This window comes from Leuciscus leuciscus (genome assembly GCF_965113295.1).
Source record: "Leuciscus leuciscus genome assembly, chromosome: 7".
NCBI classification, from domain to species: Eukaryota; Metazoa; Chordata; class Actinopteri; order Cypriniformes; family Leuciscidae; genus Leuciscus; species Leuciscus leuciscus.
This window is the reverse complement of record NC_138731.1, coordinates 40,451,847-40,476,327: the sequence shown is the minus strand read 5'-3', so window position 1 is coordinate 40,476,327 and position 24,481 is coordinate 40,451,847. Positions and strand designations below refer to the sequence as shown.

Here is a 24,481-nt window from a genome sequence, read left to right as displayed (position 1 = left end):
AAAGAAAAAAATCATTTCAATTGTTTTAGTTTTAGTTAATAACAACACCGGTTTCATACTTCATACTTTTGAGTAGTGGTGTAAATGTGGTCCATTTTGCAGCTTATTTTGGTATCCAGAGACTGCTGAAATTTTAAAATTTTCATTCAACTCACTTATCATTAGGAGATATTTTTGAAATGTATATGCATTTTATATAAGTAGCCTGTTATATTGTTATAAAAAAAAATCTCATTAATTTACAGTATAAGCTATCAGAATTGCATCTTACTATTGACCATATGAAAAATCAGCAACAAATTGCATATTTTTGCTCAGTTTTGGCCTCTCAATAGTGTAAGCTCCATATTCTCAATATATCATATGAGCCATAAAAGCCTTATGTATCAAACATGATACTCAACAAGTCTTTTTATTTTTGTCGAACGATTGAATAAACTTCCATTTAAAAAAATAGACTATTATTTCATATATCAGGCTTTACAGGGTCAAGTGTAAAGGGGGCCATGCATATTTTATAATAATTCTAGTTCTCTTATTTTGTGGTCTTTCAGTGAAAGCACATTGGCCGATAGCGGGGTGGGAATGAATTCTTTGTCCCAGGCTACTGTCGACTCCGTCCTTCACTCCCAGCCTTCCGACAGAACATACCAAACACCCACACCCTCATACCCCTCCTCCAGCAGCATGTTGGGTAGCTGCATCACCCCCGATATCAGCCCGTCGCTGCCAGGGCCTGTGCAAAACAACATCACAACCATCCAGCCACTCACCGGTAGCCCTGGCACAAGACACCACACTGTCCTGCCCGACATAACGTCCGCTTACAACCTTCAGCACAGACTAGCCAATCAGGACGGCCCCGTTCTGGGCCAACAGCCGACCCCAGCCAACGGGCATCTGCCTGGAATGTCTGTTAGTCCCATGCAAGGAAGACACACCATGGTGAACCAGGGAACGCAGAGCAGCCCGATGCTGTCCAGACAGTATCCCATCCCCCACGGGACTCAGAGTAGTCCGATTCTCAACAGGCAGCCTATGGGACAAGCTGTCCAGAGCAGCCCGGTCCTCAACCGACAGGCGTCCCTCAACCAACCGATCATTCTGCCTAACCAAATCAGCCCGGTGTTGAGTAGACAGCCGTCCGTTACCCAGCCCAACCAGGGCAGCCCCGTCCTGAGCAGGCAATCCTCACTCACACATCCCAGTCAGGGCAGTCCCATTCTGGGACACCACACGTCCATACCGCAGGGTAGCCCCAGTCTGGACAGGCACCCGATGTACAGCGGCTACACCACCCCGGACGAGCGTCACGGAGCCCTGTCCCGCCAGAGCAGCTCCTCTGGATACCAGCCTCCATCCACACCTTCTTTCCCAGTCTCTCCGGCCGGATTCATAGAGGGAGTGGGATTCAGACAGGGCAGCCCTGCCCTCCAGCCTCAGCTCCCCGAGAAGAGACGCATGTCCAGCAGCGATCGCTCCAACGGCGGACTGTCCTACGGAACGCTCAACGGGAAGATGTCCTCGCCGGTGTCCAGTGGCGGCAGCACTCCAAGCGTTCATTTCTTCAACACGCTCCCTGATTTCTCCAAACTTAACATGTGTGGTAAGACTTTATGAAGATAAACTCCACTAGCTATCAGTTGAAATGGAATGCCATTTAATTTCGTTTCAGTTAACAATGCAAGAAGGTTGCATTGCCATTTGAATGTAAATAAGATAATATATATTAAAAAGTAATATTAAAAATTATTTTAATTCTACACAACTGCTGGTAGTGTAGTTTTTAATACATTGAATTGTCATTAAATACATTGACATTAAAGCCATCTATATAATTTAGTATTGTATTACATTGAATTTTGGATATTATTTATAATAAATATACAATACCGTTGAAACGTTTGGGGGAAGTAGGATATTTTTCTATAAGGAAATTAATATTTATTTATTTATTTAGCAAGGATGTGTTAAATTGATCAAAAGTGTCTGTAAAATCATTTTTAATGTTACAAAAGATTTCAATTAAATGCTGGTCTTTTGAACATTCTATTGAACATCCAAAAAATTATCACAGATTCCACCGAAAAAAAGAAAAAAGAAAAAAAGCAGCACAACTGTTTTCAAATTTGATGATGATCATAAATGTTTCTTGAGCATCAAATCATCATATTAGAATGATTTCTGAAGGATCATGTGACACTGAAGACTGGAGGAATGATGCTGGAAATTCAGCTTTGATCACAGAAATATATTACATTTTGAAATATATTACCCCAAACTATTAAATGTGTTGAATATTATAATAAATAAACTTTATGAACCATAGTGGAGATATGAAAAGCGGACTCAACATATTCAGATGTTAGAGCATTTCTCAATATATCAGAAGATGTGTAATAGCGCCCCCTACTCTATAACATTGAAAAAAATGAAAATTCCATCAATGGGGAAGCGTTGTGTCATAAATTAAAGAAAGTTCCATCAATGGCAGGGAAAGAATTAATTAGACAACAATGAATATTCCTGAAAATCTGTGCCCATAAATACTACAGATAAGTGCCCATAAAATATTATTGTGCTTATTATAGGTGTTGCTGTCGATAATTTAATAAGACACTGATGATCCTGAGAGTAATTTTAAACAGGTGTGTGTATTAGTGTAGTTTTGAAAGAGTAGTGCATTCATTAACTTATGCATACTAAACTAATATCTATTTACAGCTGATGGACTTCTAAATAAAGTGCATATTTCATTCTCCAGATGGAAGTCCTGAGACTAGGCTGAACGTGAAGTTTGTCCAGGACACGTCCAAATACTGGTATAAAGCAGATATCTCCAGAGACCAAGGTAAGGACGCAGTATATGTATGTTCCAGGGTTAATTTATCTATATTTAGACCCCCAAATGGAGGCTCATAACTCCCATAAACAGTAAAATATGTCTCACGCCACCCTATATGAGGTCAATCTCTGTTGGTCTCCACATCTGGTTCTCCTCTATGCTCTTATTGGATTAGATCATCTGTGTTGGAGACCTCTCTAAGCGCAAGCACATGCAGTGACATCACACAGCATTGGACATATGTGCTTAGTTAAATCCAGCGAACATCTGCATCTGTTGCTTCATTAACTTGTCTTAACGATAACGAATAAACCTCCTTAGCAAGGTTTTTTCCTTCACTCACTCCCTATCTCTGTGTGTTAAACTGCGGGGGACATTGCAGCAATTTGTTAACATATTATAGCCTTCACCTTCACATCTCCAACTTGTGAATTACAGTATAATGGGGTTGGGGGACTTCTGCTGAATGCATATTTAAAAATCAATCATGTCATAAATCAATAGTACATCAACTCATTGCATGTAGGGCATTTTAACAAAGCCTATGTCACTGTTTATGGACTGATTTTATTAATACTGTATTATTATATTGCATTATTAATGTAGCTGTTATTGTTAATACAGGTTTTTATTTAAAAAAGAGAGATTCATATAAAGTTTCTATTATCTGAAGAAGAAAAAATATTGTTACATGTCCAGTGCTTTGGACAAAATCTTCATATGTTCTGGTTATTATTGGGATTTTCACACACTAAACTGCACTTATATAGCCTTTTTGACAAGGATTTATTTTTTTCTTTACATATCTACTATGATATTCTATGGAGATCTAACCATTTCCTCCCTTGCTTTAGCGATCAACATGCTGAAAGATCAAGAGCCTGGAGCCTTTGTCATTCGGGACAGTCATTCATTCAGAGGGGCCTACGGCTTGGCCATGAAAGTTTCCTCACCACCTCCAACAGCGCAGCCTACAAAGAAAGGTATTTCATGCGCCTCCTCCAGGCATGTGGCTAATGCAGATAATAATTTGCCAAATGCATTCCAGACAGGAGATCTGACCCCTCCTGGATCATAATCCTGTTGTGTCCTCAGCAGACACACACACACACACAGCCACCCAACAACACACACTAAAACACATGCAGTTTCATGATGAAAACAAAAGTCAGTGGTTAACCTAGTTGTAAAACATCTAATCATTCCTTAACTCTGTATTTTTCAATACAGCTTTCTGAAATAGTTGATTGTGATTTGTCAGTCATCAAGCGTAGCCTCAGTTCTGGCAGGTCACGTCAAGCTCGCATCAGCTGACTCTCAGTTGATCCACGTCTACCTATAGGAATATGACGCCTATCACTGTGTGTGCATGTATAAAGCTCATTCAGTATTATCAGCAGCTATCGTGTTTCTCAGGAGCGAATTACCCTCCTCCATCCCCAGCTCCTCCTCTCCTCAGTCAGGATTTGGCTTTCTGATTACCCCTGAATCAGACTAAAATTCTCTAATTATGTTGTACATTAAAATTAATTAATGATATCTGCATACATTCATGTTGGTTCTGTTCTGTTTCCCCTGATGGGGGTTATTGCTGCTCTTATCCATGCTAGGCCTCATGGATGCGCAGGGAGTTCTTGCTCAGAACAGAACCATACTGCCAATCCTAACTGTATGCTAATTGTCAATCGTATTTGAAGTTAGTGGTCCTGACAGAAGTGACATTCTGTGGTCAAATATTTTTGTATAATGACAAAGTACATAATTGACCACTGTACCAGAAAACTGATTTCTTAAATTGCTGTGCTAGTTGTATGTCTCTTATACATGCTCTTTCTACTCATATAATTCCACATTTATTTATTTATTTATTTACATTAAGTAAATAAAATAAAATAAATGTATTTGCTTATGTTTATTATATTAAATAAATGGACATGAAGACATTTTTTTTAATATCATGACAAAATTATTGTATTGCAAATATATTATTTCTTATTTTTCATTATTGCAGCTGGAGACGTCACTAACGAGTTGGTGAGACATTTCCTAATTGAGACGAGTCCGAAGGGCGTGAGACTGAAGGGATGCCCTAACGAGCCATACTTTGGTAAATCAAACAATTTTCATTTTTGATGAAACAAAAGCTCTGTACTTAAAACTATTGAGCCGTTTTAGGTGTTAGCATGATGCTAACACATTAAAAACAAATAAAATGGCAATTCTTAATTAGATTAAAAGTTCACCTAAAAATGTGTTAGATATTTTGTAACCATTGGTTAAGGTTTCTTCAAGCATCTTGGAGACGTTTCCGCAGTTCTTCTGGATTTAGTCTGTCTCAGTTTTTTCTGTTTCTTCATGTAATCACAGACGGACTCGATGATGGTGAGATCAGATCATACCGGCTGTTGTCAGACTCCTTGTGCATACACAAATCTCACTGGATTATTACAATTAATGGCAAAAAGAATGTTTGGAAATGTAAACTGATGTTTTAACATGCAGTGATGGGAATAACGGCGTTATAAATAAACGGCGTTACTAACGGCGTTATTTTTTTCAGTAACGAGTAATCTAACTAATTACTGCTTCCTCCATTACAACGCCGTTACCGTTACTGTCAATAAAAATGCGGCGTTACTATAATTGAGCTCACTGAAGCGGTTTTCATCCGAGTAGGCTCTCTCTCAGTCTCAGCCATAGGAGCTGCAATGTTTTCTCTCTGGTGTGTGAGTGTTTATGAGGTGCGGGACTCGACAAAAGCGAGGCGAATGCCGCGAGCGTGCTCGACAGTGCGCGAGAGAGACCGAGTGTGTCCGAGAACGTGCTCGACAGTGCGCGAGAGAGACCGAGTGTGTCCGAGAACGCGCTCGACAGTGCGCGAGAGAGACCGAGTGTGTCCGAGAACGCGCTCGACAGTGCGCGACAGAGACCGAATGTGTCCGAGCATAAATACTTTATTTATAAATAAATTACACATATCAGCATTTGAATAATCTCTGTAGCATATTGGTATCATATGCAATGTTTAAATTAGTTTATATAACATAAACTCCAAAATAACCTGCAGGGAACGTTCAAACATATTTGTTTGACGGTTGTGAGCACGTGCAGCAAACACGACTAGAATTTGGCTAAAATAACCTCTGATGATGACGTTCTCTGTAGATTAGGAAAATAAACCCCCAAAATATTATATTGTATTATTATTATTTATGTTGATACATTGTTCAGTATTATATTGAGAGCACTTTTTGTTAAACTTACAATTGTGAGGAAGAAAATACTTCATACAGAATGTCTACCAGTTGTTAAGGTGTGTGAGTTTTATCATTATTTATTATATGCACTAGTGTATGTGTATGTATATTTTTATTAGGCTACTATTTATTTATTTTTGGTACATTTCTTAAGAAGCATAATTTATTTTTAGACTTAATTGTTGGCCAGTTGTGGTCTGTGCAATAAATATTAAAAGTTCTAAACCATCTATTGTTTTATTGTTGCACTATAGTAATGATAATATTTTAATATTTAAGTTAATAGGTGTCTCTCACATTGTCCCACAGCAACATTAAAATAGTGTAGATTAGTGTACAATGTTTTATAATAATAAGATGTTCTATTTAGTGTCAATTTCATTCATTTAACATTTCATATTGGGGGTATCCAAGAAATGTCTTATATTTAAACTTTTTTTTTTTTTTTTAAGTAACGCAATAGTTACTTTCCCTGGTAATTAGTTACTTTTGTAATGATGTAATTCAGTTACTAACGCAGTTACTTTTTGTGAGAAGTAACTAGTAACTATAACTAATTACTTTTTTTAAGTAACTTGCCCAACACTGTTAACATGCCTAAGACTTTTGCACAGTACTGTATATATTTCACAGGATTTTTGCCTATGTTGCTCCACATGGCTCAGAACATTGACACAAGAATGATTTGTTGAATGTTCACTAATGTGAAAGCGCAATCTGTCAAGCTTGTAGAACAAATGCGTGTGTGGTTTTTGCTCTTCAGTACAAGTTAACATGTGAATCCTTCCCTTTAAATCAAGCTGTCCGTGTAGCTTCCAGAAAGCTGTAGAACACATGTAGTCCAAACGACTGCATGGAACCAGCTGAAATTATTAAGTACATCTCAAAGACGGCCTCTCTCTAATTTACTGTCTGCTGACCACATTACATGGAGGCCTAGTCTGTTCAATGGACAGAGCTGTCTTCTCCAATATACCCTGTTCCACATCAAATAAGGAGATGTAAAAAAATCAGGGCTGGGCCGTTTGCATAAGAGCTCAAACATCCTGTTATGGTAACCATTGCGTTGCATGTTTATTATGAAAAGCAGAATAGACAAAGAAAAACTGTGTTGTGTGAGAACGAAAGCAGGTGTGGGTGAAATTTGGCAGGATTTCTGTGTTTTCGGGAATAACGCTCATGTTAATAAATGTACAATAGTATCTAAGCTCCACTCCTCCAGACGCTGGAAGTCTGCCAGGACGCCCACTGCTCACAGAAACTCTTCACCCCAAAAATGTCGTCATCATTTGTTCATCTTCATGTAATTTCAAATTAGTATGCTGTTATTTGTTCCTGTGGATACTAGGGGTGTAACGGTTCTCGGTAAAAAATCGAACCATACCGTTCTCCACCCATGGTTCGCCACACACTTGCACCGCTGTTCGACTTAAATCATCTTCATGTGAGCAGTCATTTACACCGTCATCCCCCGGGTGTTGATAGCGCACAAGTGCAGGAAAGACCTGAACATCACACAATGCTATCTGTGTTTAAAATAAACTAATTTAAGCACTCATCCAAAGCGCGCAACCAGAAAGCCGCCTCTCAAACAGCACGCAAATATTTATTTCTCTTTTCAAGTCTTGAGCTTAAACGGACAAAATCACACATAAATTATCAACATTGCCCGTCTTGGCAAGTATCCCTAGCAAACGTTGTCTGTTATGTCTTAAGTGAACTAAAACAGTCGAGAAAGACAACTTAAGTGTATCATTATCAGTGTACTGGATCCGTCCATTAGTCTTAAAGTGACAGCAGCCTAATATTCCTGCTGTATGTTAATCAAGCAGCAAAAGACAAGGAAATCACTCAATTCTCTTGACTGAATAGCTTTTGTAACTTTAATAATGATTAATCTTTATTTAATTTATACAGTGCAGTTTAAATGCATTGTTGTTTCACATTTGATTACTTTATTCAATTTCTATACTTGAAAGATACTGTACCTAAATAACCTGAAAATCACTGTTTATTTTATTTCTATCTTTGCTCTATTGTATTTATTTGTGCTGTTGCTTGAAGTTTGATAATGTTTTCTAATTTACTTAATCATCTGTGAGTAATAGAGTGAGTAATTTGAACCGTTACTCCCCTAGTAGATATAGAAAGGGAATTTCTGTAGAATCTTTCATCCTTTTCTCCTAAAAGGACAGAGAGCACCATAAGCATATCATAAAAGTAGTCCAAGCATCTTAAGCACTGCATTCAAAGTCTTCTGAAGTCATATGATAGCTTTTGACAAAACGATTTTGTGACTAAACATCATTGATGTCAAACATGACACAATGCTTTTACAGTGCCATATTTGATTTTCAATAAATAACTTTTTTTTTTACACAAAAATATGATATGGCTTCAGAAGACTTGAATTATCGTTCACAAGTCATATAGGCTAATTTTGTGGTGCTTTTTGTCTTTTTTTGAGCTTGACAGTATCTGTCCTCGTTCACTCCATGGAAAGAGGAAAAAATGTAAGGCGAGTAGCTGTTTAAGAGTGAACAAATTCTTGTAAGGGGCCTTAAAGTGGAATGAGTAAACAATCTTGATTTCCTGTTAGAGTTGATAAAATCTGATTGCTGAAGGAGGAGAGTTTAAAAGCTGATAACAACATTTAAAATTGGCCACAATGACTCCTTTCCACCATCAACCTGGACGTTTTTTGCTTCCGCAGCTTGGTAGCAATTTCTCATGCGCAGGAGGAAAGATTTTGCCCTAACAAAGCCCATCCAGAGTTAGTTTTCCCTAATATAGTAAAATATTTGAAGCAGGGGTTTAACAAAGAAAGACCACATGCCACTTGCTAGTATTCCTGTCCTTCCTATCCTCCTAACTTTCACTGCCTCAACTCTTCAGCAACATGGATTTACGGTTTGCCAGGCCTGGCATCAAAGTTTGACCTCTTCAGGGCAGTTGTAATGTAAAGTATGCTCTCCTCTGATTTCCGCTCGTAATTCTGACCCCAATTTTGTTTTCATCTTCTGTGTCCAGGCTGCCTGTCTGCACTGGTCTACCAGCACTCCATCACTCCACTGGCTCTACCCTGCAAACTAGTCATACCAACCAGAGGTGAGAAATCATATCTGTTTCTCTACACACACAGTGGGGTCCTGTAAGGTCTGAGACCCCTCTGAAAACATGGCATTTGTTTTTTCTTCAAATGCAGGGATGCACCGAAATTTTAGCTGCCGAAATTTATCGGCCGGAAATGCCATTTTCGTTTTTTGGCCGAAAGAGGTGAAAATATGAGCCGAAAATATATGCCACCCCGCCATGCGCCTCAGTGTTCAGCGCTCAGGTTTCACTCTCGACTTTGGATGTGGCTCAGTTGCTAACGGCCCATGCGAACGCTCAACTCATGTACCATGTGCCATGCATGTACCATGCTCATGTACCATCAACGGCCCATGCTTATCGGAACAGCAAAGTCTCGCTCAAATAACCCGCCAACATGAAATTTCTATGTAGTATTATACTTGTTTCTGTTTGTAATAGCCCTACTCTGAGTGTGGGATAGCCGTGCTGGGCAACTCTGGTAAAATGACGCTGCCGTCTTGTTCACTGATCCGCTCCTCGATACGCTCTGATAATAATAGCTTAGTAGGACAATACATTATTTAGGTAGTTGGTCAAAAATATATCTGTTGAATTTGATTCTGTTATGTAGAACTGAATAAAGAATAATGCATTTATTTGCAATATTAATGTATTTTCTGTTCAATTTTAGTGTTACTTTCATTTTATGCTTTTATTTTTTTAATTCTGTATCATTACAATTATTGAATTTCATTAAAAGGTCTAATATTAATACAAGTGTACAAAAAAAAGCTAATTTAAAATAAGAAATTATTTTAAAAAAGCAGTTTCGGTTTCGGTTTTTGGCCAGGTGCATCCAGAATTTTTGGTTTCAGCCCAGAATATTCATTCTTGGTGCATCCCTATTTAAAAGTGAAATCAATTTTAGGATTTTGAAAAATGGAAAACAATAAAAAATATATATATATTATTATTTTATTAAATTTTATTTCTAGGCCCCTAATCAAATTTGTGACATTAGCCATGTTTTGATGCAAGTTGAAAATGTAATTTACTGTTTTGTGAACAATAAGAATATAGACCAAGTCTGCAAATAAAGCAGCATTTTCATTCCATGATTCAAGAGAACTGAATTATCTCTTCTAGGAAAATCTAAATCAAAAATTATAATATTTTTTTTTCACTCCACAAGCTGCTGATGCTTTTTATGTATATCTGACACGTGACGTTCTATTTGGAGCACGTCCTCGGACTGGGAATTGTTGTTTTATGGGAACACTATCAATGCCTAAATGAATCAGGTGGTATAGAGCTTTTTACAAGCTGTACTTACGAGCTCTAAGAGGACATGAATGCTTTTTACAAGTTGAAATATCGTAATTACGGTAATTACAACATGGCGTGACCGCACCTAAAGTCACATTATTGTTTTACATCCACGTCTGGAAAATGGATTTGGTACATGTGTTTTTATCATGTGCATACTTCTCATGGGAGCGAATACGGTTTATATGCATATTTCAGATTTTTTAATGTGCATCTTGGTGATTTTAATCCAGCATTTTAATGTAATATCGCACAATTTGCATAAATATAAGAGCCTGATGCATCTGCACTCCTTTGTTCAAACATGTCTGTTTGAGCGCCGCTGTCATTAAAGCAAAAAGTACTATTTTCACTAGTAGTCTCAGACTTTTGGAGCCCACTGTATGAGTTTGTGTACATGTACTGTACATTCCCACTCATCATGACCTGACTTAGTTGCGCCCTCTTTCATGATGATGTATGTCCTGTTTGCCCAGGGTGAATAATCGTGAGTGTTTTCTGAGTTTTGCACTGTGGCGTGTTCAGCTGACTCCGTCCTCAGCCAACTGCTATATGCCATCCGGGTGTCAGGGGGCATGAAGCCACGGACCTGTTCAAACACAGAGTGAACGCATGTTTGCCAGGCGCTTTGATTCCTAGCCTAGCAAGAATTCCCACAGCAGAATGATGGATCGTAGCGCTCAACCTGACAGAATATGCACAGTCTAAACTCTGACCTCCTGTCATTTTTATAGATCCTCTGGAGGAATCACCTGAGATTGCAACACCTACTAACCCGGCGGCAGAGATGCTCAAACAGGGTGCAGGTGAGGATATTTACATCAATGTCTTATAGGGGTTGCACTGACTAGTATGCTCTAGTAATGCCATCCATGATGCTTTTAGCTTAATGTCGACTAGTCGTTGATCATGGCCTATAGAGGGCGCAACAGGATAAGAAATCTTTGAAGTCCACTTTTACGCTCCATTTCCAACAGTTAAAATGACAAATAAATGTGTACTCCGAGAGCACTCCAAAAGATTGATTATATCATTTGGATGCAATAATTAACATTATGCCTTAAATGCTAGTGATATAGCTAATGTCTATAATACTGATAGATATAATACATTGAATTTGCATGAATTATACATAAATGGAAACCTAGAGAATGTGAACTAATTTGTAAAAAGAAAAAGTTCATATTTTCTTGCTTCAACTACAGCGAGAAACTATATATTATTCATAGAGGTAATAGGTAATATAGGTTAGGTTACACTTTATTTTAAGCTATCATTGTTAGAGTGTGATTATTTAATTAAGTTTTGAGTAATATTAATTAACAACATGCACTTACTATAGGATTAGGGTTTGGTTGAGGGTTAATTGCATGTAATTATGCATAATTTACTGTTATTACTATTGTAAGTACATGTAACAAGGACCATGTAAAATAAAGTGTTACCGTAATATAAAATCTATAATGTCAATGAAAGTGATGCACTGAATCTGGAAAATTTGTTCAAAAACAGAATTAAATGCATTAATGTTCATTGTGTTTTGCACAACTTCATTCAGCAAAATCCCCTAAATAAGGTACAATCTCCTCAGGTTTTTAAGTGCTTAGCCTTCGAAAATGATCATTTATTGGTAGATGTGTATCTATTAGCAATTTTTATTCATCCTAGCTCTTTATTAATGCTCTCTTGATACATTCATTTTTTTCTATTAGTCCAAGCATTTTTACTTGTTTATTATCTGATATCAACTGCCATGTTCTTCTCCACCCTGGTGTCACTCCTGTGGAAATGATTTAGGGCAGAAGAGTTCATCTGACTCCCATGGTAAAGCCAGTGATGCTCTGCGTGTTTAATTCTTTGATTTATCTGTGTTGTCGTGTTTAACCTGACTTTGACTGCCGTGTCTAGAGAGAGCCGCACTCCTCTTTTACTGTCTGTGCATGTGATGATGGTTCAGACCTCCAGAAGCACCTTTACCTGTCTGCTAAAAACTGTTTGGCTGCTGCTGTTTGTCAAGGCCTCGATTGTATTTCAAGAACACCTTTCTGATTGAATATGGCATGTTCTTTCATGACTGATGTTAGATTAGTATGCATGGATCTACTGATAGATGATGCCAGTGGTTCTCAGTTTCTTTTCAGCTCCGGCTTTAAGACAAGGCCCAATCATACGCCAATCAATCATGAACGCTAATAAGTTGTTGCGATATTTTGGTAAAGTACATATTTCTATAGCAATGCAGATCAAGTTATTTTAATAAAGATAAACTGGTATTCAAACCATCATCTGCATTTGAAGACCGTGAAAAATCAATAATGACAACTGCAAATTTAAGAAAAAATACAAAGAATATTTTAAATGTATATGTTAAAAATAAAGCACTAATACTGATTTGCATCCTTCCCCTAAGAATGAAACACCTGATGCAATGTAAGAAAACACACAAATATGAGTAAAAAAAAAAAACCGTAGGGCCCTATTTTAACGATCTAAGCGCATGGTCTAAAGCACATGGAGCAAGTGCACTTAGGGCGAGTCCGAATCCACTTTTGCTAGTTTAACAACGGGAAACATGGTCGGTGCACCAGCACATGGTCTAAAAGGGTTGTCCCTATTCTCTTGAAGAGTAATGGGTGTGTTTTGGGCGTAACATGCAAAAAAACAAAAACAATCAGAGTCTCATCTCTCATTCCCTTTAAAAGCCAGTTGCGCTCGCACCATGGCGGATTCACTATTTACATGACGGAATTTGCAAGCGGAAAAACTGAACGCTTCTCCAGAGCGCAAACGGATCTGCTCGTGCACGAGGTTAAAGCGCGCAAGCTGACCATCTACGGGACAAAGTGTACGCGCGTTGGGCACCCGCCTATAGGCCCATATTATTAACGCGCTCTTTAAATAACAAAAGAAATATTGCACCATTGACTTTAGACCAGGTTTTTGTTGGTCTGTCTATTTCAGTTCCTCAAATTGTGCCTGAACACTCCTCGTTTTCAGACCAGCACGACCATGGGCGCACAAATGAGTGCAAATGCATTTACTATTTAAACAACGTGGCACAGAACGTGAAAATGATAACTACGTCACGGTGAAGCCAGCAAAAAAACACTTGTCACGCCTGGCGCTGCATTGTACCGGGTGTATGATAGGGCCCTAAAACCTTTAAGTGCTAAAACTAAAACTGAAATAAAAATATAGAAATCAAAAAAAAAAAAATTTATAAAAATGGCAAAAGCACATAAAACTTACTAAAATTAAAAATACATTTGAAAGCATTAAATAAAGGCTAATTCAAAATATTATTAAATACTGTAATAATATATTAATAATACCCACAAACCACAATTTGAGAACCACTGGATTATGCAAATGCAGAATATACTAATGATATGTGTGTGTATGTTTGTTGAGATCACAGTCTGTGTGAAGAGTTAGAGTTTATTTAAAGATGCATCTTGCTTGTAATTGAATTGTTTGCTAATGCCACATGGCTATTCATCAGCGCATGTTTCCCTGTGTTTCCCAGCATGTAATGTCCTGTACATAAACTCAGTGGACATGGAGTCTCTGACTGGACCTCAGGCCATCTCTAAAGCCATCTCAGAAACCCTGACAAGCAGTGCTGTCTCCTCAGCCATCGTTCACTTCAAAGTGTCTGCGCAGGGCATCACGCTCACTGACAACCACAGAAAGTGAGGGAACACTCTTTCCTTCTTCCATTCGTTCTTTTTTTCTTTCTTTTGTTTCATTCTCATTTCTTTCTTTCTTTTGTTTGTTCTTTCGTTCTTCCTTTCCTTCTTCCATTCGTTCTTTTTTCTTTCTTTTGTTTCTTTCTCATTTCTTTCTTTCTTTCTTTCTTTCTTTCTTTCTTTCTTTCTTTCTTTCTTTCTTTCTTTCTTTCTTTCTTTTTTTTCTCATTCAAAAGCCACATGTGAACATGTTTTAAAGGCACATACCTGTGCTTTCTTCCACAGGCTTTTCTTCAGGCGTCATTATCCCATCAGCACGGTCACGTTCTGCGACATTGATCCACAGGAGAGGAAGTAAGAAAACCCTGAAACATTAGCATTACTTTAGACACAAAAGTCAATGTCACCGCATTTATACATTGATCTGTGGATATGACAGGATCAGAACTATGTTTAAGTGTATTAGCTTTATTAGTGGTGCTTTTGCAGTATTTCTGTTGATGTTGCTCATTTTTCTAAAGCTAATTTAACCTTAAGCCCTAAGTTCTTTGTGCATCACATGCATATTATATGAATGTGATGTAATGACATTTTTCAACAAAAAAATATTAATACGCATAAAAACATATAGTAGGGGAAAGAATAGAGCAGAGATTTTTGTGAAAAACTATACAAAACTATACAATGTATACAGATGTATATATATATATATATAAATATATATATATTTATAATGTTCTTCAGGAAATGACAAAATCTAGTTTTTGGAATTATTATTGATTTGTTTATTTTCAAATTGTTACTCAAAACTCAAAAGAAAATGCTTTTAATGAGTGATTAATTTTATTGTATTGCCTTTTATCGTTTTTATCTCTTGTAAAGCATCTTTGCAAAAATGCTCTATAAATAAAATGTGTTACTATTATGTAGCTAATGCTTTAGTTGTCAAATCCCGAAGTTAAACATCTATAATCTGTTTCAATGTCATTCCAGGTGGAGCAAACCTGAGGGTGGCACTGCAAAGTAAGTACCAGCTATGATAACAAAGAACTTGATCTTTTGCAGCTTAGCAGACGTTGTTATCTGAAAGCAGTTTAGATATGCATCAGTGTCAAGTGCGGCTCCCCCTCCCTGGTGCATCATGGGATAAAATGCTTATGCTCAGGGTGTCATGATGAATGAGCGGGATTGTGCTGTTAACACAACCTGATGCTAGCCTGCTAACCCTCACACATGTGTGTCATGATGATTTACTCTCTGAGGCCACAGAACATACAGGATTTTTCGTTCGAAAAACTTTTATAAGTGACTATTATATATAACTATTATGAGTGCTATAAGTGATCCTCAGGGGTGAAGAAACGTATAATATGATCCTCTCACACACAATCTGAGCAGATCTCAGAACACAAGACACTTTACACTCCCAGAGCAATGAGGCATGTGACAGCCCTCACGGCTCGATCTGGGCAGAGTTTGAAAGAGATTGTTCTGGAACGGCTGTGTTATAAAGCGCTGTGCTGTTGATGCAGTAGGCAGATATGTTAGAGAGGAAGAATAGATCATTGGACTGGACTGAGGATGAAAGCACATGATCACGGCGAACATCATTCTGCTGTTGTGGTTCAGGAGATGAAGCTTGAATATAATACCACCACAGAAGGAACAATACTGCAGGGTTTATATGTTCAGCGGTAAAGCAGGGTTGTGCATTTCACAACATGTTCACTAATGTCACCATGTGTGCCAGAGCTCATATGTACAATACTGCTGTAAGAAATTATCAGCCATGTTTTTATGACCAGAGGTAGGGGTCTTATTACATTCTTATTACTGTACATGATTCCCACAAACGGAAAAATTTGGTGGAGAAACAGTTTTTATAATTTCTGGAATTCTGCTGTTTAACACAAAAAAATTAATAAATGAATGCAAATAATTCAGCATCCGTTCTCCAAATCAGAATAAGCTGTACATCTCAAGTTAAAAAATATGTAATTTAGCAAATATTATTATAAATATGCTTCCTTTAAATTCTACATTAATTCAGGGATTCAGTGTGTAAATATATTTATGATTACAAGTTTTAATTTTAGGTGTGATTAATCACAGAAATCTGTTATTTTTTTTATATTTCAGATTTAGATTCACAGCCTAATAATGTTCTAATTATATTCATTTTGGGGGGGGATAGTATGGAAGCTTGTTTCCGCCATGGAATAAAACCATTTAAAAGATAATTACAACTTTTTATTTCACAATTTATTTCGCCGCTAGAGTTCTTACTAGATCAAGAAAATATGATCATATAACACCGATTTTATCATCACTGCATTGGTTACCTATAAAGTTCCGTATTAATTATAAGGTATTGCTACTGACTTATAAAGCCCTAAACGGCTTAGCTCCAGTCTATTTAACGGATCTTTTATCACCCTATAATCCATCCCGCTCTTTAAGATCACTAAATTCAAGGCTTTTGGTCATACCTAGGATATCCAGAACCACCAAAGGAGGGAGAGCATTCTCACATTTGGCTCCAAAACTCTGGAATAGTCTTCCTGATACTGTTCGTTGCTCAGACTCGCTCTCCCAGTTTAAAACTAGATTAAAGTCGCATCTCTTCAGCCAGGCATTCATATAATCCTACAGTTCAAACTACAATCCGGCCTCTAGCTCATAAATGCCAGAGGAGAACTGGCCCCCGACTGAGCCTGGGTTCTCCCAAGGTTTTTTTTTTCTCCATTAGGTCACCTGATGGAGTTTTAGGACACCATTAGGTCACTTGATGAAGTTTTTCGGTTCCTTGCCACTGTTGCCTTTGGCTTGCTCAGTTGGGGATATTTTGGGGATATTTAATTTAATTTTATCAATCAATAAATTCCTCTTGAAACAAACTTTGTTGTATTATTTTAATTTAATACTGTGAAGCTGCTTTGATACAATCTGTATTGTGAAAAGCGCTATACAAATAAACTTGACTTGACTTGACTTGACAATTCTGACTTTTTTTCTCAGAACTGCAAGATATAAACTCGCAATATAAAGTCCAATTCTGAAGGAACAGACTGACTTTTTTCTCAGAATTATAAACTCACAATTCTGAAAAAGTCAGATTTGCGAGTTAATATCTCGCAGTTATGACTTTATAACACGTAATTCTTAGAAAAAAGTCTGAATTGTGAAATAAAAAGTCACAAATACCTTTTTAATTTTTTATTCTGGAGCGGAAACAAGCTTCCATAGGATAGTGACCTGGAAATGTTCTTTTTAGATTCACTCAAATACTGCATATTAAGAGGTTTTTTCTTTCTTCACAGGTTCTTTGGCTTTGTGGCCAGAAAGCAAGGCAGCACAACAGACAACGTCAGTCACCTGTTCGCTGAGATGGATCCCGATCAACCGGCCACAGCCATCGTCAACTTCGTCTCTAAAGTGATGATCAACTCTCAGAAGCGGTGAACTCTTCACACAGCGCTGCTTTCTGGAGGACTTCCATTCTGCTCTGTTTGATGTTTTTTAGTTTTTTTGACGTTTCTGTTTTTCGTTCTGTATGTTTGGGTGAGAGGCTGCGTGTACGTGTGGTTGTGAATGTGTGAGGAAGGGTTATTCGGACGGTAGTGAGGAAGAGGGACAGAGGAAGTGCACTGTGGGCGTAGAGGAGTGAAGGAGAGAGAGGAGGTGATCTTCATCTCACTCGCAGGGGACGTGGAAATGATCTCAGTGATTTTGTTGCTTGTTTTTTAGAAAAAAGGACAAGAAAAAGTACAAAAAAAAAAAAGGTTGATGAGGAAGCTGAAATCTGGGGCTGATGAACCAAAGATAAGAGAGCAGTCAGGACAAACCAATCATTATTCAAGCGTTCTTGTATATCTTGGTAAACCACAGCTGCTTCGTCAAAACTGTACATATGAACTCTTTTCCTTCTCAAAGCGGCTCCTGTTTTTCACGCTACAAGTGCAAGACCACTTCATATGCCAACTAAAAGCAATTTCCAGTCCACTCTGGATAAACTCAAAACCTTGTGGGGATTTTGAAGGTCCCTCGCATATAACAGACCTGGGAGAAGCTATAAGTGAGGACGGGTGAGACATCTTCACCCTCAAAGATGCTCCTCTGAGAGAACGTGGGATGCTGGAGTTGTTGATTCAGTAATTCAGCGTCTTCGTTCACCTCTGGTCCAGAAATATCCAGCAGCTAACTGATGTTTCTCTACTCGAAAGAGTGCAATACAATGGCACCTGATGTCAGATTTCCAGGTTCATTATTGAAGTCGGATATGAGACATTTCTACTGAAATTTTCTGTTGCCTGAAACTCAACTTTGCAGGTGTTTGACTGCGAAACAAAAAGTATAGCACCCAAATTGCATTATCTGTGCAATGCTGGCTGTTGTTTTGCATGTATAGTTGTCGAAAAAAACATTTTTATTTGCTTAAAAGTGAATGTTCATCATTGTCTGTGCACATCTATTTCAGTGCCGCCATGTTCGCATGACGTCATGCATACCGTCAAGTCACATGTATTTATATAGTGCTTTATACAATACAGATAGTTTCAAAGAAGCTTCACAGTAATAAACAGGAAAATAACAGAGTTCAGCTGTAAATTCAATTCAGTTCAATAACAATGTCTGTTGTAAAGTGAATTCAAAGGCAGCTGTACGGAAGACACTCCAGCTCAATTCAGATCAAGTTGTTCTTCTCTGGTTGAGTCAGTGCAGTCAAATATATAATGTTTCTGTATATTAATTGTCTTTAAGCCCCAACTGAGCAAGCCAAAGGCGACAGTGGCAGGAAATAAACCTTGGGAGAAACCAGGCTCACGAACAATGTGAGATTAGGATTCCTGGCTGTGTCGAAAAATCTGGACTGATATTATCCCAAATTCTGCATTCACCTTCTTCGCTTGGAGAAATATCTCTGAAATCACAGGAATAGATGGACGTCCGACTTCAAGTGCCATTCCGTTGCACTTTCCAAGTAGATAGCTGTAAACTGAGCTGAGTGAAGCAACACATAAGACAAATCAAGTGTCAGCATTCAGTTCCTGGTCTCCACTTGCTGAGCTCTCTTCTCTTCAGGTCTGAGTGTGTATCATTGTGTATCTGGCAGTAAGGTGTGAATCTGTCACTGAATCTCTATGCCTCGCTTAAAACACACTCACACTATCATTCTACCCCAAAGTAAGCTAAGTATATATAAAATACTTCAAAAAGTGATTTTACTGAATATTTATTGTATAATATTTTTTTTTGCGCTATGTTAACTCATTTACCCATAGATATATTGTATAGTCTACATAAAGATTAGCCTCCAAAAGAAATACTCTTTATTTTGACTAATATTTCAAAATCATGAGGTTTTGAGGAGCATTCTATTATATATGGTGTAAAGTGTATGTATTTGGAAAGCTTGTCATTATTGGATATTTTCTCACATCCTTTTTTTCTTTAGCTTTAGATCGACATAGGATTCAAAGTAGAACTCACTGTTGCTTTTGCATATATAAGAATTACATCCTAAAGTTCCTTCAGATAAAGTGAGTTGGCTGATGTGTTTACTGCAAGAGGCTTTGTGTAAAGAAAAGTAAGGAAGTGTCTTTATTTTTGTATTATTATTAATATTATTATTATTTTGGCGTCCTTTCCCTCCCAGTATTCAGCCCTCGGCGAAACCCACTTGTTTAGTCGCTCGCATTGATTCTCTCAGGCAGATTCCAGTATTTTGTTTCATACTGCCATCGTGAGGCGCTGTCAGGTATCGCCAGCCATATCTCCATCTATGCATCCTCTACAATTACCTTCGATTTACACACCAGTTCTGAATCCTTGCTAAATTTAGATTAAAAATAATACTGCAGTGTTTTAACTGTGACTTGAGGTGAAAATACCCATTGGCTTTTTAGTTTAAGCAGGATGTTCGACCCACGCCGCCCTGATAACTGTCCTATGTCTTCAAAACAATTATTGCTTCTTTTTTTTTTTTGTATGTAAATACTTCATTTTTGCCAAAGATTTTATTTCACGTTTATATGTTTGAGAACTGATCACTGTCTGGTGGTTTGCGGACGGCGGCTTATTGTTTTTGGCATGGCAGTCTGTTTTGACTCGATGCACATGCTATGACGGATATATATTCAACTGTGTTTGGTTGTCATGATTCCCTTTTGTTTAGCCTTAAAAAAAACTACTCCAAAAGAATGCAAAGCACTTAATGATCAGGAGCTGAAAAAATAGCAAAACATCAGATAAAAATGACTGCTTCAATTATAACAGCAACACCGTGTTTACACTGGAAGCTCCAGTCTACACTACAGTCAAAATACAAGCTTTCTTAAAATCCACTTTGCATGGCAAACATATTTTTGAGCATAATCATTAATTAAGTCCACTCTTACTAAGTTTACATACAAATGAATTTACAGTTTACACAGTTAATTTGTCATGTTTCATGAACGAGACACAATTTTAGCATTGAAACAAATGTGCACATTTGCTTAGATGGTTCAAATAAGCAGGCCATATACATCACAAACTGACTTTGATGTATAAGGACGATATTTAAATACATAATGAATTCAATTTAGAGCAATTAATTCACATGTATGAAATTTTCAAGTAAAAAAACCCAGCATAATTAAGTCACTGGAATACAGAAAGTGTCGAAAGTTGAGTTGGAAGCGGTCTACATTTGTCAAACTGGACGTGTCTGGTGTAGACATGGTGTAAGAGTGATTTCACACACTAGAATATGTATGTACTCGCTTTGCTTGCCTTTCTGGACATTTCATTCGGTGCATAGGCTCAGATAAACAACACGTTTGTTTTCCAATCATTTCCAAACCACACAGAAATAGTTTTTGCATTTTCCTGAAAATATCTAGGCAGTCACAAAAAAAGATCCTCCAAAAAAACCAGCTCCCTACTCCTCCATGTATTAGTCAGCAGTGTTGTATTATTATATATATATATTTTTATGTCCACTTGTTAACAGACTTAGAATGTGTGAATGAGCTACTATTGCTGTACAGAACCACGTTGTTTTATTTGCTTCAAGTTTTACAGCCTCATTGTATTGTTTTGGCAAAAAATATACATTAAAGAGCGATCCAAATCAGTTACATTAAAGTACACTGTTGCTAGAAAAAGAGTCCTGGTTTGTGCATTTCTTGATGCTTCAGCGCATGTGCATGAGGTGCAACGTTACACTGAACGGCTCTGAGTGAAAGGTATTTGCTTTTACTGATGTGACTGTCAGAGCACCCATCCCGTCGGAGACCAAGCCTCTTCTTCCAGAGTGCTCAGTCAGATACAGAGGAAAATAAACTCACACACAAAGAAACCTTGGTGGCTGGTCAGTGATTGGCAATGCATTACTTCTAACTCTCTCTTTCATAGCCAAATGAGCCTTCAGTTATGGATTAGGGTAAGCAATGCATGAAATACAGGCACAAAATTAATTTGATCTTATGTCATTACCCTGGCTATATGAAGAAACATGGGAATTTGGATGAGAATCTGTCCAGATGTATACAGAAGGGTCAAAAATGTAAGACTAGATTGAAAATCTGGGATGAATTATATATATGTATATATTACTTTTAAATTCATAATGTTGAAAGAAGTCTCTTATGCTCACCGAGACTACATTTATTTAATCAAAAAATGCAGTAAAAACAGTAATATTCTAAAATATTATTACAATTTAAAATAATTGTTTTCTATTACAATATATTTAAAAATGTAGTTTATACCTGTGATGTTAAAGCTGAATTTTCTGAATTGATCTTTACTCCAGTCTTCAGTGTCACATGATCCTTCAGAAATCATTATAATATTATGATTTGCTGTTTAAGAAGCAATTCTTCTTTTTCTTCTTCGTATTATTATTATCATCAATGTTTTTGCTGAATAAAGGGTTAGTTCACCCAAAAATGAAAATTCTGTCAGTAATTACTCACCCTCATGATGTTCCAACCCCATAAGGCTTTCGTTCATCTTCGGATCACAAATTAAGATATTTTTGATGAAATCTGAGGGCTGGATCACTCCTCCATAGGCTTCTAAGGGATCAAAACTTGCCAGCCCTGAAAAGTTAGTGAAGACATCGTTAAAATAGTCCAAGTGACTACAGTGGCTCAACCACAATTTTATCAAGCGACGAGAATACTTTTTGTGCGCAAAAAAAACTAAAAAAATCACGACTTTTATTCAACTATTCATTTTCGTCTGTGTGGGCCTGAATGAATTCACGTAGTGTAACAGCGCAGCGCTTCTGTGTTGTACCAGAGAATGTCTAATAAGGGGAGAAGTTTCACTCTCAGTAAACTTCCGGCTTCTGAACTAGTTGCAGTTCCACTCTGGTTCCATATGAGGGCGCTCACAGGACGAGTGCGGAATGAATGGAGGTCTATGGCGCTATCCGATTGTTAAGTCTGACGTCACGCGTGACGTTTTGGGTCCCAAGCGGTCCAGAAATAACAACGGTGGAACCTGTAAATTTATTTACGATCACGTCCTTCTTAGTGAGGCACCCTTGGCGGTCAAAAAGGGTTTAAATTCCTTTAACACCAACAGAGTGGTTAGTGTAGCTCATCACTCAGGTGGCATAATTAAGAGTAGAGTCCTCAATGAAAAAGAAGATTTACGAGGTTGAAGTGAGTTAGCTCGGGACACGAGACACAGCACTGCGGCATTGTAAAAACACTCAATAATAACCAAAACACCAGCGAAAGCGGTAGGTAGGTAGAGAGGACCTGGACTTTGGACCCGGAAAGAGTATTGGTTACGTCACGACTTAACAACCGAATAGCCATCAAAATCCACTTTTCTCAGGATATAATTTTCTGTCTAGTAATTTGAATGTTGTATTCGAAAGGGTATGCAAAGAAATTACATGTTGCTGGGTGTTAGATTTTTTAGAGTCACTTATTTGCTTTAAAATGTCAATGACGTCATACACATCGTACAACCAGAGATACTGCTTCACGGCAATCCTTCAGTCACTTTGGTGCTTTCGCGCTCTGCACTTTCTTTTCTCTCGAGGCGTCGACAACACAGCTGACACAGGTAAATACACGTGCTAGAAGAGTTTTTGGTTTGTTTGTTTCTGGTCACTCTTCGGATGCCATGATGCCATCAAGCGGTATCTCTGGTTGTAATCAGTCCTTCACTGACCAATCAGTGTTCATTAGCAGAATGCTAGCGTGTTATGGGCAACAACAACTCAACCTGTAAGAAATCGAAAGGACATAAGTACTCGTTCATTCAACTTTCGACCTATAACCCATGTTGAACTTGCAAAACCTACCTAATCAAATCTGAGATTTCTCAACGGCAATCGGGTGAAAGAGACAAATTTAGCCGTCTAGCTCCATAGACTCCCATTCATTTTGCACTCATGGGCGATCGCCCCCAGTGGAACTGTGGTGGAACTACAACCAAAATTCGGTACAATAGGACTTAAAGGGATAGTTCACTTTGAAATTAATTTTTGGTATGTTTTAGCTTACCTCAAGGGCATCCAAGATGTAGGTGTCTTTTTTTCCGCAGTAGTTTCAATTTTGATATTTTTAGGTCAAACCGTTCTTGTCTGTCAGTCATATAATGCAGGTCTATGGTCACTGTCTCAAAGAGCATGCACAGAGTCCAAATTAAAACAATTCCCCGTCGTCCAAATTAAACAATTCCCCATCGTAAGTACACATTGATGGCCTAAGACACGAAACGAGCGGTTTGTGTGAGAAAACGAACAGTATTTATATCGTTTTTACCTCTTATACACAGCCATGTCCGAGTGATCTGATCTGACGTGTACGCAGACTGGTGCATAGATATATACACACTAGATGTCGCCTTGTCTACGGCAGTTCATTGGAACGAATGTCTTTAAGGCGACATCAATTGTATATATCTATGCACCAGTCTGCGTACACGTCAGATCAGATCACTTCGACATAAATATAGATATAAATACTGTTCATTTTCTCACACAAACCGCTCGTTTCGTGTCTTAGGCCATCAATGTGTACTTACGATGGGGAATTGTTTAATTTGGACGAAGGGGAATTGTTTTAATTTGGACTCTGTGCATGCTCTTTGAGATAATGACCATCGACCTGCATTATATGACTGACAGACAAGAACGGTTTGACCTAAAAATATCAAAATTGAAACTACTGCGGAAAAAAAGACACCTACATCTTGGATGCCCTTGAGGTAAGCTAAAACATACCAAAAATTAATTTCAAAGTGAACTATCCCTTTAATAGGGAGTGGGCATGCTCTCC

At 37.8% G+C, this 24,481-nt stretch overlaps 1 protein-coding gene across 5 annotated transcripts in view; it reads left to right on the top strand.

Annotated features, from left to right (window-relative positions):
- tns1b (tensin 1b) overlaps nucleotides 1-21,342 on the top strand; it is a 238,213-nt gene extending 216,871 nt beyond the window's left edge. For 4 of the 5 annotated variants that reach the window (XM_082174592.1, XM_082174593.1, XM_082174595.1 and 1 more), the window contains 11 exons: nucleotides 555-1,606; nucleotides 2,765-2,851; nucleotides 3,700-3,828; nucleotides 4,857-4,952; nucleotides 9,133-9,210; nucleotides 11,238-11,309; nucleotides 12,301-12,327; nucleotides 14,030-14,195; nucleotides 14,478-14,546; nucleotides 15,186-15,215; nucleotides 17,513-21,342. In XM_082174592.1, the coding sequence (XP_082030718.1) occupies nucleotides 555-1,606; nucleotides 2,765-2,851; nucleotides 3,700-3,828; nucleotides 4,857-4,952; nucleotides 9,133-9,210; nucleotides 11,238-11,309; nucleotides 12,301-12,327; nucleotides 14,030-14,195; nucleotides 14,478-14,546; nucleotides 15,186-15,215; nucleotides 17,513-17,654 (1,948 nt within the window). In that variant the 3' untranslated portion in view covers nucleotides 17,655-21,342. The remainder of the gene's footprint in view (nucleotides 1-554; nucleotides 1,607-2,764; nucleotides 2,852-3,699; nucleotides 3,829-4,856; nucleotides 4,953-9,132; nucleotides 9,211-11,237; nucleotides 11,310-12,300; nucleotides 12,328-14,029; nucleotides 14,196-14,477; nucleotides 14,547-15,185; nucleotides 15,216-17,512) is intronic. The other variant, XM_082174596.1, reaches the window with a different exon arrangement.
- Nucleotides 21,343-24,481: the final 3,139 nt, after the last annotated feature.